The sequence below is a fragment of the Meleagris gallopavo genome, chromosome 1 (genome assembly GCF_905368555.1).
Source record: "Meleagris gallopavo chromosome 1, MGAL_WU_HG_1.1, whole genome shotgun sequence".
NCBI classification, from domain to species: Eukaryota; Metazoa; Chordata; class Aves; order Galliformes; family Phasianidae; genus Meleagris; species Meleagris gallopavo.
This window is the reverse complement of record NC_139404.1, coordinates 90,849,432-90,868,632: the sequence shown is the minus strand read 5'-3', so window position 1 is coordinate 90,868,632 and position 19,201 is coordinate 90,849,432. Positions and strand designations below refer to the sequence as shown.

Here is a 19,201-nt window from a genome sequence, read left to right as displayed (position 1 = left end):
TTGCAGTGGAGAACAAGGCTGGAGGGAAAGGCTGCCCAACAGGGGGAGTTGGCTCCGGAATTCAGCACACCGTTATGCAGAGACTGTGCATAAAGGTGCAATGAAAGCCCAGATCAGACAAACACCAGCAGCAGTATGAATCACAATTTCAACACAGTTTACTACAGTTCTCGGGTGTGTTGTATAAAACATGTTTTAGTGCAACATAGTACAAAGGTTTTTTTGTTCTTTAAAAAAAAAATCCCAAACATTTTTCCGACATCATGCATGGATAAGCTATCTCTCTTTCATCTTGGCTTCATAACAGAAAGTTACAGCAGAGAGAGTGGTCTGAAAAGCTTAATGTTGAAACTCATTAGAGTTCGCCTATAAAAACAGAGATGTCTGAGACTGGGCAACACACTGCCAGAACAATGAAGAAACGTCATAGGCAAGGTACTTTCTGGACCATCACAGGCGCTGCTTCCTGGCAAAGCCTGGGCTCTGTGCAAGAGCTGCTGGACTGGGGAGGGACCAGTTTTGGCCGTGGGGAGGGGGCAGGGGAAAGCCCTCCACCAGAGCCCTGTCTGGGCAGTGCTGTTGGGGCAGCAGGCTGGGCGGAGAAGCTCGGTTCAGATGCAGCGCATGCGCTGGAAGAAGAGCTCCTGATGACTTTCTCTTTTTCCTTTAAAGCTGAAATGAATTGCAGTTCCTGCCCTGAAGCAGTATGTACAAGAGACACTACATTTATGAAACAATACCCATGGGCTGCAGCTGCTGTTGTTCGTGTCGTGGTTCTTCAGTTCCATTTGCTTTTCATCCCACTCCTCTCTTTGCAGACTTCTTATCCAGAAAGGGAAGACAAGTGCGTGGGTGCGTGGTATGTATATATATATATATATATATATGTATATATATATAGAACTGTGATATTATGCATAATTATGCATATGGGGCCAGTAAGCAATTATGTCTCAAGGAGAGAGACTTTGCAGAGGGATGAGTGAAATTTGGGCTTCTCAGCAGAAGAACCAAATACCATTCTTGAGAAGGAGTAGAGGTGGTCGACATCAAAGGTCTGGCGGGCTCCCCCATCACTGGAATGGGACTGTCTGCATCCATGCGGGAAGATGCAAGCTCCTCTTGTAGCTCATCTTCTAGAGAATATGCTGTGCAGATCTCCCACCCGAGGCTCCACCACATCCAAAATATCAAGGCATCGGGGATCAACCCATGACTGCTACAGAGCATCTCCTGAAGTTCCTTTCTCTTCTCGAAGAGCTGTCTGACTCTCCTGAAGAGGACAGCAGCTGTAGGCATGGCACCTCTCTCAGACGAGGCAGGGGGTCTTGTCGTTGCACCCATCTGCCCCAGTTGGTTTCAGCCATGCTGCAAAAAAGAAATGGCTGGATTTGCCAGGAAGACATCAAGGAAGACAACAAAAGGCCATTTTTGGCAAACACTTTCTTCCGCCAGACAAAATGCTTAGGGTGTATCGGGGAGGAGGCGGTTTCCTCCACAGGACACAGCAGGGGTACTTGGCAATATGGGGTACTCGAACACAGGTGCCCCATGTGGAGAGAGCCCCGGTTTGCTTTGTGAGAGCCATATCTTTCACAGAAAGAACAGCATTTCCTGTCACAGAGGTTGTGCACAACAAAAGCAGATGACTTTGCCAGGAGAGAGGGCTTATGGTGAAATGGTTTCTCCTCCTGAAGTCCTGGAGATGGCATACACAGACACACACATGGGAGATTTCTCTCAACCCAGAGGGACATGGGGGCACAGATGTGCCGCAGGCCCCTTATTCAATCCAAACTCACACTGGGAAGAAGTGCAAGGTGCAGGAAATCCTGGTGACACGAGGTTACCTGCATGTCCTCGCTGTGTGGCTGCGACTGGGTTCTTTGGCTGAGCCACCCAGGGACTGGGAATCCAACTTCTTGTACTTTCTCTTTCCCCCTTTCTTTAGTCATCACTACTTTGGTCAAGTTGAAGCCTTCAGAGACTGGATCCAGCCACCCATCCCAGGCAAGCAGGGCACAGAGGGGAGCTGTCTTGTCAGAGGTGGCAGCATGGAGACACGGAGAAGCCAATCTCTGGTATGCTGGACCGTAAGAGGACTCCCTTGGCAACCAACAAAGTCAGAGCTTTCAGGTATCTTCCTTCCATCCCCTCATTCAGTTCCTGGATATAAACAAAACTGCTTTTGTTCCGATTGTGAGTGCACTGAGCATTCAGGTTCTCCAATACCAGGAAATGCTCCCAAAAGGTGAACTGCTGCCTCCTAGAACAGTATTGCCTTCTCTGGAACAGTAATGTGGAGGCACAAAGATGATGAGGACAAAGCCAGTTTTGAGATGGATTTTCTAATACCCCAACCTGCCCATCAGGACGTGGTCCTGGCTTTATCTGACGTCAAAGAGGGAGTAACTGGCTCAGCACACCTTGGCAAAAAGACCTTCTTCACCATGGCACAGACTATCAGGAGGAAAAACAAGGTCTGTTTTGGTAAACAGACACATTAACCTCCATAGAGATGGTCCCAGGACCAAAAGCACCCTGGGAACTCCTTGCTCCGTGGAGAGAGGGAAAGCCTACAGTTCTTTGGGAGACTAAACAGAAACAACGACAAAAAAGTAACGTCCCAAAGGACAACAACTGATGGCATCAAAAATTAACAAGAGGAATATCCACTATGTACAGCAAACGTACAGACCTCTGGTCTGTCTCAGTGGCTGGGTGCATTCCCACATGTGCTGGAAGAAGCCTTAGACCTTCCCATCCACTCTGGCTGTGCACTCCACAGAGCTCAGCTGCTGCATCGGAGCACAGATGCTGAAACAACTGAAACAAGAACAACAAGAACCACTCTTCCTCAGGGTTCCTGGTGTGCCTCTGCCTCTCTCTCTGCATGTCCCCCTGAGAGCCTCTGCCCCTTTAGTCTATGGTTCCTGGGTGGATGCTGAGCACCGGTGGCTCTAGGCAAGTGGGTGAGTAGTTGAGGTGCGGCTCTTTGATCCACAGCAAGGGAACCCCGTTTTTGCCCTCCGAATTCTTGCTGGAGTTCCGACTCTTGAACCGCACCAGGAGGATGGTGATGATCAAGATGCCGAAGATGGGGAATGGGTAGAAGAAGACAAAGTAGAAGAGGGCGTCATTGGAGCAGATGACAGACTGCAGGGTGGAACCTGAAAAGATGAAGAATGTCACATTTTACACTTTCTCTGCAATGCAATACCCTACAAACTTTCAGAAACATAAAACCAAACGCTTATTAATCTATATCAATTCAGGAGATTGTGCTATGAGAAAGACATCAGTACTGGAAAACGGAGCACCAGAAGAAAGGCCATGTTTCAGGTTTATCTCCTGCTAAGAGTTTCATGAGTGCTAGAGAACTCCCTAGAGAAAGTATGGGATGCTTGGGGACATCTGCTCTTCTCACCTGCATCCTGCACGTGAACAGCAACTGTGCCTGACTCCTCCTCAGCCAGCCGGTACCACACGCCGCTGGGGTCTGCCAGCCACTCCTCCACACGGCACGAGTAGTTGCCCGTGTCAGTACCACTGGCCTGCAGCACCGTCAGGCGGAAGAGCACTGCTGAGAGCCGCTGGAAGCACAGGCGGTCCTGCCAGCGACCTGTCCCGGAGCTGAAGATGGTGTCAAGGCCCACGCTCAGCACCACGTCCTTCTCCTCCTCTTCTTCCTTCTCTTCCTCTTCAGCACGGCCACCCACGTCTTTGGCTCGGAGGTTGTACCACGTCACTGCAAAGTGAGACTCGGGGCTGGAGCGGGATAGAATGCTGCAGTCCAGCTGGAAGGACTCCTTCTCCTGCACTGTGAGGTTGGCAGTGGCTGTATCCACCTGCAAGGTGGGCTCTGAGATAATGAAAGAGGAAAGGTGAGCGTGGAGCAAAACGCTGTCTGCAAAGCCATCCTTTCTCAGCACAAACACGTAATCAAGGTCAGAATCACAGAATCATTAAGGTCAGAAACGACCACTAAGATCACCCAGGCCAACCATCAGCCCATTCCCACCATGCCCACAAACCATGTCCCTCAGTGCCACATCTACCCTTCTCTTGAAAACCACCAGTTGCAGTGCCGGTGCAACTCAGGCAAAACCCCAAAAGCTTGACAACATTTGCCAAGTCCCACAAGCACCCGTGCAGCCAACCCCACAGAAGCAGCATCCTCACCTCGCTGTGCTCTGCCTGGCCCACAGCCAAACTGGAGCTACCTGACTGACAGCCCTGTGTTGCTGCAGCTCACACAGACACACTAAAGGATGTGCCGGGAGGTACCAGCGGGCACTGAGGAGTAATCACAACTGCTCAGCTGCCAGAGCAAAGTGTATTTCACTCCACTCTTAGCATGCCCGAAATTGCTGAAAGGACTTGAAAAATCAGTATGTCTAATGTGCGTGAGGACAGATTTTTTTTTTCCACTGAGTTGGGAAGTTAATTAGTTAACAGGCCTCCCTGCAGAAATGACCGCAGAACAAAAACAGCAAGGACGCTTCCAAACGTTTCTGGTTTTTTTTCTTGCTGCAAGGCTAAAGAGATGTTCTTAGCTAACTGAGATACAGTGGCCAGAACTAAGATGAGTTGATTAAAGGCTGACTTCAGGAGCAATTAACATCTGATTTAGTCATCCTGCCAGGGAACACATACTCCGGGGATCACAATCAGCCCAGATCTAAGCTTTCATTTAAAGATTAAAAGCCCTTTCTAATGCACGAGTTCAGCACAAAGGGCAAGGCAGCAGCTTGCTGAGGAGAGGCCCATTTCTCCTCTAGCACTGACAGCAAGGCTACTCTTGCAGGTAGCTGGGAGGGAGAGGACCCTGTGGGAGAGGGCACCAGGTACTGCTGTGCTCCAGAGTGAGGTCTGCAGGCTGTGGGTGCCATCCCCAAGGAGAAGGAGAATGGGCTTTGCACAATGGCATCTGTTCTGTAAGTTTTCCCTGTGGAAAATTGTCATTAAGGCCAGAGCTGTTAAGGCTGTAGGCAGCATGAGCGTTTTCAGCTCCCGTCTTCCTCAGGAGATTCCTACAGGAATGAGGTAAGCCTTGAGATTTCTTGGACTTCTGAGGTAAAAAGGAAGAAGGGAAGGAAATGGCTTGTCAAAACAAACAGCCTCCCCCATCTCAGCAAGTTAAACAGAAAGAGAATTGCACTCTGAAGATGCCGAGAGGCTTTTTTTTTTCTCTTTGCTCACAACTATGGTACTGGAAAATGAGTATAGAGATCCTCACTAATGAGACGTGAGTCACAAGCTATCTATTTTTAAATTCAGTCATTTTTTAGGTATCGCCTGCCATGAAGGAAAAACAAACAACAACAAAACACTTTATACATATCTATATATCTTGAATTAGTGCACCCCCAACGCATCATCTTCTTCCCACTCCACATCTTCCCACAATTCAGAAAGAGTCTAAAGGATTTCCCCCCATACTCAGTCCCTCGTCCACTAAGTCTGGCTATATTTAGCCTGACTGAGGAGCTCCACTCACACTGTGCAGGCACACAAGGTACAGGGACTGCCCAGGGGCTCTGGGGACCCTCTGCTGAAGCCATCTCACACAGAGAAGCTTTGAGAGCAAGGACTTCGTGAACAAAAGCTGGGCTGTCCCCTGAGACAACTCCTGCACTGCAGCATAAATCTTCTCTGCAAGGAACTATAGCAAAAACCTTCCCAGAACTGTACTCTTTTGCCAGCTCTGTAGCAGAGCTACATGGTTGACACCGTGCTGAAACGTGCAAGCATACAGCACCAAAAGATACTTGCAAAGCATGTTTTTTTCTTAAAAGCTGGAAGGTACCCAGCGAGTCAGGACTACAACTTTTGTTGGACCTACAGCCTTCCTTTCAAACAGGCATTTAATATGGAGTCACTTGCCTCAAAGCTAGAGAATCCGTATTTCCCAAGGCAAATTGTCCTTGCCTCTTGTTATCTATTATTAAAACTGACAGAACTGGAATTTTCTCCCTGCTTTGAAGTTCTTCAGCACTTTTTCCCCCAAAGACAAAGGAAAGTATGAAAAACATCCTGATCCCTGCCTCCTTGTGTCTGGACATGGCCAAAACAGTGTTATGGAACAGAGGCCACGTGAACCACTATTATGGCTGAGGGGGCGGCCTCTCATGCCTGCTGGCCTACAAGTATCCACTTGCTCATACTGGCTGGCTCTTCCTAGCCAGTAACCAGTTGCCTGGTCCCAACCCACAAAGCCATGGAGCTGCATGCCCTACATGTGCTTCTTTACCTGTGGAACAGGGAGCAGCATCATACCAAACTGCCTGCACATCAGTGAATGCCTTGACTCCACTGCTGCTTTCTACTTATGCACGGACCCTGCACCATGGGCAAATGTCTGGGAAGCACAGACTGCTTCTGTTGTCTCACTTTCAATCCAAATGTGAATAACATCTGAAGTTTATTCTACTGAATTTGACAAATGTGCTGTTAAAAAAGAAAAATATAGGTGCAGTGGTGACAAAATCCCAGATCTATCTAAGCTATGTCTGCAGGGCTTGCAGCATGCTCCTTTCAGAAAAATAAGGAGGTAATGAAGACAGTCAAGAAAGTGTTGTCATGGCCCATAGCACAGTGGTCCCACCCTCTGCCCAGACCCATCACCAGTGACACACAGATGGTGCCCTGCTGCATTGATCCAAGAGGGCAGAGAACTGCTAATAGCCAGTGGCATGAGACCCTCCTCACCTGGCTGCTTCACGATGAGGGTGGTGAGTCCGGAGAGATCTTCTGCCCGCTTATACCAGCGGTCGCTGGGGTCAAGCAGCCACTCCTCCACACGGCAGTCATAGGCCCCGCTATCCCGCACAGTGGCGTTCTGGATGGAGAGGAGGTAGAGGCCCGGTGATGGGCTCTCCAGGTGGAGCCGGCCCCGTAGATTCCCCAGTGTTGCCAGGTCCCCGTAGCGCAGGGTGTTCTGACGGCTCAGCCGGGCCACGGCTTCCTTCTCTGGGTGGCCTGGCCTCCAGACGTACCATTCCACCTGGAGCTGTGAGGAAGGGCTGGTCCGGCTGCTGACCTGGCACTCCAACATCACCCACTGGTTCTCCAGCACTGTGATGTTCCTGTGGGTTTGGTTCACGTGCAGGCGGTTATCTGCAGGAAAGGACCACAAGAAAACAAAGAACCATTAAGGTTATGATCATTTAGTCCAGCTGTCAACTCACCACCACCATGTCTGTTAACCATTTCCCTCAAATGCAAGGTGACCGAAGGCTGCAAGGGTCCTTTGTCTCCCCACATGCCCTTCCCTCAGGTCTACAATCCTACAGTGTGATGAAGAAAAAGAGGAAAAGGAGGAAAAAAAAAGAAGAGAGAAGGAAAAGAAAATGAGACTGGCGTTCAGGGCCTTCTGACCATTTGGTATGGAGAAGTGGGAAACCCCACATCTCCTACTAGGACCTGGGGGGTCCCGGGTGCGTGAAATCTCGTGAAGAGAGGTCACACCTCAATCTTCTCACATTTTCCTGTAGTGCAAGGCACGAGCCTGGTCACACCCCAACCAGTAAGCTCTCCTGCTTTGGGAAAAGGGAAAAAAAAGCAGAGGAGGGACAGCTGATTATAGGGAAACACCACTGCAAAACAAGAAGTGGCACAAGGGCAAAGTCACAGCGTTTCACTGCATTGGGAATGCCCCTGGTTTTTGCTCCATAACTTCATTGATACAGCAGGAGTGATTGCAATCAGCTCTTTTATGCAAAATGACTGTGTGGTACACTCCTAATTCCTTCACAACCTCGATGAAGGGGCACAGCTTGGACTTTCCTGGTACAGCTGCTGCAGTAAGCAATTGGCACTGCACAGTGAGAGGAGGGTGATGAAGAGAAGTGGGCAGATCACAGCTTTCCCCTCCCTGACTGCTGCACAGCCATCTTGGGAACTTGCAGATGGAAACGAGCAGCTGGGACCAGCAATGAACAGTGTGCTCTGGCACGCTGTGCTCCCTGCACAACCAGGAGAAAAAACACTTTGGGCACTGGCTGTGGACCATACCCGATACCCTTCCCACATCCTTTCAGATAGAGTCTACACTGAGCTAGCCAAACCCAGACAAGAGAAAATTCACTTAGCATCTTACTCTGGTCCTGCTATCCAGCTGTTTCTTCCCTACCTGAAAGATTTTCTTTTTCAGAAATAGGCATCTGGGGCAAGCAGGATCACAGCAGGCTTCTTTGTGAAGTAATGACGCTCTGCCTCAGCATGCATGGGGTGCAGACTGATCTCAGAGATAGTCTTTGCCCCTCTGCCTTCCCTCTTTGCATGAAATCAGGGCTCTGTCCCCAGCTTATGCTGGTCTGTCTGTACCAGAAACGACCTTTACCACAGAAACCACCACCAGAGCAGATTTCTCCCCTCCTGGCAGCCAGCTCCCCCACCTCATTAAGCTCATTATTCACATCTCATGCATACAGTGCAGAGGGAAAAGAGATAAGACTCTCTATGCCTGCCAAGATACAGACTGCGCAACAAAACATGACAATGCTTTCCTAGGCAGGCACACAGCAGTTCTCTCTCATTAGGTCGCTAGCTGACACTCTTGCTACATGATGCTCTTGCGGATAAAGAAACCAGGTTGGTTACAGCAGCTCTTCTGATAGAGGGGGGCTGACATCCTTCACGTGGGATGCTGGAATGTACATCAACCTAGCCTAGGTGAAAGGGGGAACGTCCCTTTGTGCAGGGATGTGCAGGCATGAGGATACAAAGAGTGGGTGACAAAGCTGAGAGGCAAGTAGAGCGGGGGACCCCAGCTGCTCAGCATGAGATGTGCACGAGAGCAAGCGCTCAATCAACCGGAGAGGACCCCACCAGCGCGCCGTGCAGTACCTGGCTGCTTGACGGTGACCTCGGTCCGTCCTGACACCTCCTCTGCCAGCTTGTACCAGGCGTGGTTGGGGCTGAGCAGCCACTCCTCCACATGGCAGTAGTAGCTGCCGCTGTCACGGACCTCAGCCCGCTGGACCGTCAGGCTGAAGAGCCCTCCTGATGCCGAGCGTTCGAACTGCAGCCTGCCCCGCAGCCCCTCCTCCTCGGCGTAGGTGCCGTACTCAAAGGCTGAGCTGTGGGTGGTCTTCAGGATGAGCTTGCCGTCGGCGTCGGAGGGTTTGTGCACGTACCACAGCACGGCAAAGTGCGAGTCGGGGCTGGTCTGGGATTTCACCGAGCAGTTGAGCGGGATGGGGCGGTTCTCCACCAGAGTGATGCTCCGCTTCGATTTGCTCACCTGCAGCTTGGTCACTGCCAGGGGAGACAAAGGAAGGTGAGAAAAGGTGGGGCATGAACACGGAAGAGAAACTCACCTGTTTGGGGAGGACCAAGAGCTCTCTCCTAGTTGCACATGTCGTTGCCTGGGTCTCACTTGCACTGGACTTTCAGAACAAAAGCATTTAGACGTTCTCTCACCAAAGCCCTTTTTTTTTGCTTTCCTTCTATTCCTGCATCCTCCCACCAGGTCCTTTCAGTAAGAGACTTACTTTTTTCACAGTTTCTCCCATAAAGTCTTTCCTTTCAACTCACTGTGGTCTAAGGCACCAAACGTAGCAAGAAGGCTACACCCAAACTCAACTTCCCTGTCTCTACAGCGGTTCTCTAGACACAAGGGTGAGTTTTTTAATGTTGAAATCACACAACTTATAGCTTATACCAATGAGCTGTTGAGTAGTTTCACAGAAAACCATTTCCGGGAAGAATGAATTAAACAAGCCACTACTGCTGTCATGCTGGTGGGACAAGTAACCCACAGACAAGCTACAGCCAGGGAAGTGGTCAGGTCCACCATGCATTGTGTAACCTGACAGAAGCTGCAGACACGCCACTGCTCTTGGTTCCCAAGCGTGACGGCAGTTCCCATCCTGCTAGCTGAGCGGTCACAGCATCAAGGACAACGTTAGGTCTTGTCCATGTAGGGGAGAGAGTGACGCTGGTTTCCAATTTCCCCCTCCCTGTAGGAGCAGACAGAGCCTTCCCCTGCACGTGTTCAAGCAGCTGCAGTGAGTGTGGACCAGAGGCGTTGCCTGCTTGCAGAGGATACAAGGCGCCCTCATGTGACACTTGCACTGGTTATGCCCTGGAGTAAAGCTCACAAGCTAAAGGGCAGAAGAGGCATGCAGCTTGTGCCACCACCTTTGCCTGAGTGCTGACATTCAGGCATAACTGATGAAGGGTATCCCAATAACACCCTATAATGGTTTCCGATAGCTGACATGCAGAGGCCATAGCACTGTGCTGTTCCAGCCAGCCTATCCGGACCTCTCCCAGCTCCACCACCACCTCTCATGGCTGCACCCCTTGAACAGGCAGCTGCCGAGTGAACAGTCCCTATGCACAATTTGCAAATCTCTTAATGAAACCCACTGGGTACCAGAGGCACGACATGAAGCGCAGCGCTACAGGCACAGAAGACTGAAATCTGCCAGGGGAGCTGTGCAGATCCATGCCCTGGAAACCTGGCCCATGCATCCCGTGTTTGCGAGGAAGACACGCTGCCTCCTCTCTCACTTCAAGTTCCGCCTTCCTTCCAGCTTCCCCTGGACCCCAGGGTCTCAGATGCCTGCCGGCACAAGTGATGAGTGACGAGTCCAGGGGGACAGAGGGTACACACAAACAACATCAAACAGAAAGGAGAAACGCCTGCTACAGTGACACTTTGTGCTTCAGTACAATATCAGAGATAGGCATCCCGGTAACTCATTCCCCTGGAGCCCGCCCTGCCCATGGCATTAATAAGTATGCTAATAAAGTCTGGATGGCTGTGTTACGGGCCATGGCACGCAGACAGTGGAGGGAGAGAAGGAGGGAAAGCAGCCCCTTGTTCTTGCTCTTTAAAGACTTCAACTTAATAGAGAGATTTAGCATCACATCACTGTATTTCCATGGCACCCCCGCCACCCGACACACACCATTCATCCATCCCCTTTGTTTCAGCTCAGGACAGCAGCCTCAGCCATCCGCCCATTCCACCTTCTGGGCTCTTAAGGAAGGTTATTTCAGGCATTAATCAATCTTCTGAGTCCCCGAGAGAGGAGCCAATAACGTGGAAGGTGATGCTCGGCAGCTTCCTTTCTCCCCCAGCCCCCTTTCCAAACAGTTTATTTTTAATTGGTGCTGGATTATTTTCTGCAACCGTTACTAAGGAAACCTCTGTTACTATAGCAACTGTGTATGTTAAGTCAGTAGCTTTATATCTATTAAAATGCAGCATATACACACATGCTGTGTGTGGTAGGGTTGCTCAGCACCAAGATGTGCGTTGGAATTGGTGCTACCCCAGTGCCCAGGCCTGCAGCGATGGGACGATGACTTCTGCAGTGCTCCCCCTGGAACAGAAGGCCCCACAGGGAGCCACAGCCCTGCCATCCTGCTAGTTAAGATTGCTTCAATGCAAAGAGATTCTCATCGTGCCCCGTGCAATTTGCCAGGTCATGTTTAAGTTACCACATGACATGGAAATTGCTGTAGTTGCTGAATGTGACATCACAGGCACTCAGCCAGCCAAACCTTGCACTCTGATACTGGGAAACTCCCTTTCCTGGCCTAGGGATGTGTCTGGGCAGAGGGCCAGGAAGGGGCTCAGCCTCCACCTGCTGAACTGATACAGGCTGCTCCAGGGCGCAGCATGCTCCACTGAGCACCCAGTGAATTTGTGGGTGCCCCCTCTCAGGAGCCATTCAAGGCCAGGCTGGATAGGGCTTTGAGCAACCCGGTCTAGAGGGGAGTATACCTGCCTATAGCAGAGGGCTTGGCACTAGATGATCTCTAAGGTCCCTTCCAACCCAAATCATCCTGTGATTCTATGCTCAGAGCACCCAGGTGGTGGGTGCAGCTGTGTCAGCTGGCAGGGTTACAGGCGGCTGCTGCTGTGCTGTCAGGAGACTGATGTTCTCTTAGCAGCCTCCTGAACATCTGCTTAGGGAGAGAAACAGGTGCATGTGTCTAGGTGAAACTACTCTGCATATTATCGACAAGCCATAATCCCGTTGCTACAATATCTCCCAGCTCCCTAGAGGGTGCCGGTAAAGAGGCTATCATACTTTGACATGCTGTAATTGGCTCTGCATATGCTTTTGAGGCTCTCAATTTACACTGGCAACAAGTCACGGTTGCAACCCTCATATTTTTCATAAATCAGCCACACAAAACTGAGTAAGTTCTTCAACAGTGCTGGGGCCCTCAGGCCAGCACAACAAGACTGCAGATATCAGCTGCCTACTGACACAAAGAAATGCTGTCCTGCACCAGTGTGGGCATCCCATCACATCTGCTGGAGGACAGCGGGAGGCTAAATGGGTGATGACTGGAGCTGGAGCCTGGCCAGGACATGAGGATGCTGTATCCCTGCTTGGGTGGCAAGGTTGGCAAGGATTCTACGTGTCCACAGAAAGTCTGTACACTCTCTGGCCATCTCACCTCACACAGTGCTCTCCAGCATTACAGGCCCTTTACATTACTTCCCAGACTAAGGATCAGGCCCTGGAACAGGCTGTGGTCACAGCCCCAAGCTGCCAGAGTTCAAGGAGCATTCAGACATCACTCTCAGATATAAGGCTTGAATTTTGGGTGTTCCTGCACCGAGCCAGGAGCTGGACTCGATGGTCCTTGTGGGTCCCTTCTAACTTGAGATATTCAATGATTCTATGAGGTCCTGGAACCTTGCACCTGTGGGCTGGGGTCCAAGCCTGGCCCACCCTACAGCCACAGCAGGTGACAGCGTGGTTAGGTACTCTGCAATCTAATACGTATTTTGTGGGTTTTCTGAACACCACAAGGCAAGCAGTCTCCTCAGGCCAAGCATTAGGCAAGCACACATATGCAGACATTCGGGGGAAGGGAAACCAGTCATCAGAGAAGGAAGACATGATGTACAGTTCTGCTGCTGCTCCTCGCAGTTGTTAAGGTGGGTGGCTTTCTTGCCTCGATTTCCTAATCATCGGGCAGAGGTTACAACACTTACTTTTATTAAAGCACGTTGCAATCTGTAACTAAAAATGCTCTGATACAAAGATGCTCTGTCTCAAGACTCTTCACATTACCTTTCCTCATAGCTGTCAAGAAAATACAACAGCAGCCCTCTGCTAAAAGTTTGCTTTCCACGTGGGGACCACTATCACCGTTATGGCAATGACAGTATTTAACTATAGCTGAAGGTGCCCTCCCCCCATCACACAAAATACCACATACAAAACCCAACGTGCTCCCCTTGCAAAGGAGAAGGGGGCTGCCAGCTAAGGGGCAACTGAGCTCTGCATGCCTCCGGGCAGCTGCCACTGGGTAGAAGGAGTGGGCATGGAGACAGCCATCAGCAACCCACAGAGTCCTCAGGGAGCCTGCTGTGGGCTACAGGGAGGCAGCAAGGACTGCTGTGTCCCACTTTGGAGACCGTGACCCTCTAGGGAGCGCTCCTCCAGATGATGTACTTTTCTGGAGAGAACTGGTGAAGTACTGCACAGTTTCCCTGGGTACTGCCCTACTTCTAAAAGCCTCTACTGGGATCTCACTGCTTGGAGGTGAGGGCTATAGGGAGAGAAGAAATGGGGACAAGCCAGCCTGAGATCACACAGGGTTTGACAACAGGGATGGTGTCTATAAGGTCAGCCAGGAGAGACCTATTTCCAGAAGCCCCAAGATGATGTTCACGCATAGGACCCGAGGGGCACCAGTCACACTTCAGCACAGCTGACAGTGGCCACGTACCCAGAAGTGCCTCATCATTTCCCCAGGAGCACTCTGTGCTCTAAATCCTACTTGCCTGGCTCCAAGAGACTTGTATGCAGATGACCGCTCTGCCACAGGCTGAGACATGTTTTAACACTTGGCACCTCTGCCACCTCTTCCATAAAACACAGATGAAGAGCTTCCTCTGCCTTCTCATGTGTTCGCAAGGGCACACGCTGATGACCATGGGGAACAGTGGCAATGGGAGCAAGCAAACACACGTCAGCACAATGACCACATGACAAGGGATGGGTGCCCTGTGCTCACTAGGCTAGCTGAAAGCAAGTTAATGCACAAAGGAGAAGATGCAGGAGCTGCAAGAAGTGGCCCTTTCACAGAAGAGAGGAGCCAGAGGAAAGGTGTTCACTCTAAGGAGAAAGAGGAACGGGTCCTATGAGGAGCTTGCTCAATAGGCTTAAGTGTTGCACAGAAATCACCACAAAGACAAAGACTTCCAGTGCCAGCACAGTCTCCCAGAGGGGCCAGGAACATGGCAGCACAGCTACCGACTGCTGTTATTCTCTTTTAATAGAACACAATCCCTACTGAAACTGGATTAGTAAGTTTGCAAATTGCATTAGCCAACATGGGCCTCTGCTGGTGCAACAGCAGTAGGAGAAAGGGAAATAGCATTAGACTTTGCCTGCCATTATTACTGCCGTTATTAACTTGTCACTTTACTGTAGTGTTCCTATAACAATGAATTATTGCCTGCAAACAGGCTGACATGATTGAATTACTGTGAGAGCAGCTCCACGGAAAGGAGAGGAAACGTTAACCCTTTCTGGAGGAGTTGTTGCCTCTCCTCAGGTGGGCCAGGCCTTGGGGAAGCATGCATTTGTGACCTAGAAACTCTCCTTAAAACCCAGGAGCATCTTCAGGCATAGCTGGAGAATGCTGTGTGGGATGGAGGAAGCTGGGAAGCCAGTGGCTCTTGGGTCCAGGACCTGCAGCTAAGCCTAGAGACAGGCCTCACAGCCCCCCTGAGAAACCATGTCTCCCTGCAGGACAGCAAGGACTCGAGGACAATTTACCTTGGAGGAATAAAAACAAACACAGATATAACCCAAATCAAAATGCCCCACAGCTCTAAAATTAGAAACCTTCCTGTCAAACCCTGAAATAAATGTGTAAGTTGTGCAGGAGAGGGGAGGGGAGAGAATAAACGGCTCCCAGCATGAGTTGTGCCTGCTGTCAGAGAACAACGTACGGCTCACTGATCACTTGTAAATTAAAGTATGGAGATAGGATCACCAGAAGATAAATTCAGTACCAAGCTACAGCCGCCAAGGATAAAGAAAGGAAAAAAAAACCAAAAACACACAGATATTTAATCAGCCCTTCATCAGAAAGAATTCGAACAAAAGAGTGCTACGTCAATTAGGAAAAAAGTCATTAAACATAGCCAAAGGGCAAGTTACAACACATATGGCAGCACCACGCACAAACTCCCATGTCATTCTGGAGCCTGGCCATTAATGGCCATAATTCCTCACTGAGCGTCAGAAAGATACCTGAAAAGTTCGAGGAGGAGAGCAGCTCTATGCTAGGATGCACCTAACTGTGAGTGCAATTTGTCTTCTTCCTGCTCACTATGTTTGACTTGAGCTGTTTCAGAGGCTCCCACTGAACAGCTGGCTGCTACATACAGTGAGATGAGATGCTAAGAGTGACATGAAATGCCATTTTCTTGCCATTCAGACAGCAAGACCCCCAGACAGACCTCATATAGAATTGTGAGGCTTTTTGTACTACCTGCACCAGCTCTGCCAGCTCCAGCTGTCAGTGCACAGATACTTGGGAAGACACAACCAAATCCATACAAGAACTCACTCACTCCACTCATCGTTAATTATTTCTTTTCACCAGGTTAATTTGCTGCAGTGGGATCAATGGTGGCATAAGGAATGAAACAGGACCATGTAACCAGCTTAAGTGCCAGAGCTAAGGATCATTTCCCTCTGCACAATCAAGTGCTAGATCAGCTCCACTTGCCTTGTGAAACCTAAACTCGTGATTCATGAGTTCATGATACTGCTGCCTCCATAAACTAATTGATGAATCCATCTACTGTGTGGAAGAACAACTGAAAGAAATGAGCCATCTGACATTTCTCAACACATTGTCCTCTTAAACTTCTTAAGGACAGAGAAAGTATTACAGCGGGATAGACTATGAATCCATCATTCTCTGGACTCTATGCTTCTCTATTATACAGGACAGGGAAAACTGTAGGAATTTTCTTTGATAGCATCCCAAATTCCTATTTAAGCAGGTACAGTGGCCCTGAGAGACAACTGTTATGTATACATGTTAACATAAAACACGCTAAGCCATAGATTTAGCATGTCCATAGTCTCCCATTTTGAGGTAAGCAGGCTGCAGCTTCAATGAACCCAGCATTTAAGTCTTCGACCAATAACAGGACAGGCAGAAAACCAAAAATAAATACTCCCTTAAGAACCAAAGTTCTTGAAAAACATTCCTATAGAAATTGCCCTTATATGTTCTGCTGACATAGGGCCATTAGCTTCACAGGTAAAACTGCTGCTGGAAAAAATGGCTAGGTTTGTTTTACTGAAATTATTTCCTTTACATGGGCATTGCTAAACCACCTGACTACGTGGGTGACTGTTGTGCTGAAGAGCAAAGTTGCTGAGAAGCCATCACCTGCAGTAGAAGGCACCCCAGCCCATCAGTCGTGGAGGCCAAGAGCAGGGGATTCACAATAATTGGGACTGGTTTACTCATCTCATGGAGCCCAGCAGAAGGCCTTCAGCTCTACGGACTGGGGAAAAGAGAAGAGGGAAACCAGTGCCCTCTGCCCAAAAGGCTGGCAGTCCCAGAGCCAGCCCGGTGGCTGCTTTTGAGAGCTTCAAAGACACGAGGAATACGCAAAGCTTTAGATTGAGGAAATGCTGAAGGACTGCTCACTGCAGAATATTTTAGTTCAAGGAGAGCAAGCAGGAAATCAATGAGAAGCTGAGGAGAGTGGGGAGAAGACATTCAAGATAACATCAAAGAAGTTTTATGGGTGCAGTCTGCCAACAGGCTGATATTCCGCTTCTGTATAAGCACACTCCAAGTGGCAGTGGAAGGCCACTCATGAGGTAGCAGAGAGCAACACAGAATGCTCTAAAATGGAAGTGAAAAATTTGAAGTGCAAGAAGTAACTGGGAAGAGCACTAATTTGAAAGAGCAGCGTATTCTGCACACAGCTCACATCTCCTGATGTCATCAGTTTTGTCTGGGGGTTAGGAAGCGAGACATCCTGCAGTAAGATCAATGGGCACACATGAAGCAGGTTGAGCAGAGTTAGGGTCCTGCTAGGTGCAAGGATGCATTCCGCTCCTCAACTTCCTCAAATTCGCCTGAGGTGCTTCACACATTTAAAATCCAGCTTCTCGGGCTATGCTCTTGGGTGCATTTTGCAGGCTGAAGCCCCAAGGGAAGTCCTGATTTTTAACTGACTGCAGTCAGCAATGTGATCATCAGGCTTACAGCAACAGTTCACAAGCAAATCTGCAGAGGAGCCAAGTACATTCCCACATCAGCAATGAGAAACCAAAGGCAAGGGCAGGTGAAACCCAGCTCTGATCCCACAAGGCCAACATCAGCACCCGTGCCACGGAACCAGGAATGTCGCAGCACATTCGGTACAAACTCATTCCCCCTGCTCACAAGTGGGCTCATGTGGACATGGCAGTCTTTTTGTTTTCCTCATGCAGATGTGTCCATGGGCAAAACTGCACCTCAAATCTGTATTTACAAAGCAATGCCCTGGAGACATTCAACGTGAGGCTGGACAGGGCTCTGAGCACCCAACCTAGCTGTTCATCACAGCAGAGTTAGGCTAGATGACCTTTAAAGGTCTCTTCCAACTCAAACAATTCCATGATTCTCTGATATCAGAGGGTATGCTACACACCATAATAGCAGTGAGAAGACTGGGCATATGACAATGACAATACAGAGAGATGAGGGTGTTGGGAGCAGATGTGGAGAAAAAGCACACCAGGGTACCTGTCTGAGATGAATAACTGTGCCAAACAGGCAGCAGCAAGTCCAGCTGCCCCAGGACACCCAACCCAGGGCAAATGTGCAAGGCTAAGAGGCTGCCATGAATACGAGCCCAAGGGAAAAGAGGTGGAGGAAGCAAATCCACCTGTGCCAACTGGAGGAGAAAAAGGGCTCCAGCTGGGCTGTTAATGCAAGTCTGCACGAAGGCACAGCCCTGAATCATGCACAACTGAGCCCCCTCCTCCCGCTTGCTCAGCGTGCTGAAAGCTGGCAGGGAGGAGCAGCAGCACTGAAGCAGGACAGCAGGTCTCACCTGCAAGGGGGAAGGAGTGAAGCTCTGAGCACATGGGGGACAGGAGGCTGCTCTGCACCACAATCACGACTGCAGATGAGCAGCCTCCTGTCCCTGCTGAGTGCCTCTTGAACTCCTCCATCAGTCATGCAAGAGCACAGCTATTTGCCAGATGGAGCAGAAGGCTTTAAAGCAGGGAAGCAGTGCTATTCTACACAGCAAAACCACTCTGAGATCAAGCAAGCAGCAAACTTGAGATAAGTTTCCAGACTCCACTTGTGCAGGGAAGTTTCCACCTCATTAACTTTCGTTGTTGAACTTTATTGTTGGATTCTGCCAGCAGCCAAAAGCATTGGGTTTTATAGCATGCATCTTTTGGTCCACACTCATTAGAGCCTCCACTGAAGAGTCTGGAAGTGGTCAGTACACCACTGGCCATCAGTGTAGAAAAAGCCTCTTCCACATCCAAACACAGGAGGAATCCTTGGACATAGACATTAAGAAATCAGAAGGAAGAAAGGTAGTAGTACTCAATTTTCATCAATTAGAGAAAGTCTCACAGACCTCTGCAAGTGTCTTGGCAACTGTTTGAAAAATCCCAAATCCCTCTCCCAGTGTTAAAAATGCCATAAGACAGTTTATTTTTCCAGTTCTTGTCCTTCCAGCATCCCCAGTCTGTATGGTCACCACCTGCTTGGCTGCTGACCATGTCTTTAGAGAGAAGGATGAGTAGGATTCTGATCTGCCCTTCTGCAACCGCCTGGGACAGCTTAGACCACAAGGTAAGGGTCCTCTTCTCTCTCCTCAGGTTTCTCCAGCCACCCAAACTCAGCGAGGCTGCTGCCAGGGATCACCTTTAGAACAACAGCTCTGCACCCCTCCAGGCACAGGACAGCTGGGGCAACAAAGCCCTGTTTCATGCTGATCCCAAAGAAAGTGAAGGCATAACTGTTCCCCCCCACTCCAAGGCCAGCTGAGGAGCCTTCTCCCTCCCCCTCCATGTTAAGTTTCAACCAGACAGCTTCTCGTAAACCAAACTTTATGGAGCAGCCCCTGGAGAGACCCTGGAAGCTAATTAACGTTCTAATGAAGAGCCTGACGTCTTGTTTGCTTGATGGCTCCCAGGTCAATCAATCTGTCATAGCCCAGCTTGCG

The 19,201-nt window shown here is 49.7% G+C and overlaps 1 protein-coding gene across 2 annotated transcripts in view; it reads right to left on the bottom strand.

Annotated features, from left to right (window-relative positions):
• Positions 1-140: 140 nt before the first annotated feature.
• The window catches only part of IGSF3 (immunoglobulin superfamily member 3), a 77,733-nt gene continuing 58,672 nt past the window's right edge, over positions 141-19,201 (bottom strand). For both annotated transcript variants that reach the window (XM_085240539.1, XM_085240548.1), the window contains 4 exons: positions 8,851-9,261; positions 6,712-7,119; positions 3,428-3,862; positions 141-3,170 (listed from right to left, as the gene is read on the bottom strand). In XM_085240539.1, coding sequence (XP_085096665.1) covers positions 2,920-3,170; positions 3,428-3,862; positions 6,712-7,119; positions 8,851-9,261 — 1,505 coding nt within the window. In that variant the 3' untranslated portion in view covers positions 141-2,919. The remainder of the gene's footprint in view (positions 3,171-3,427; positions 3,863-6,711; positions 7,120-8,850; positions 9,262-19,201) is intronic.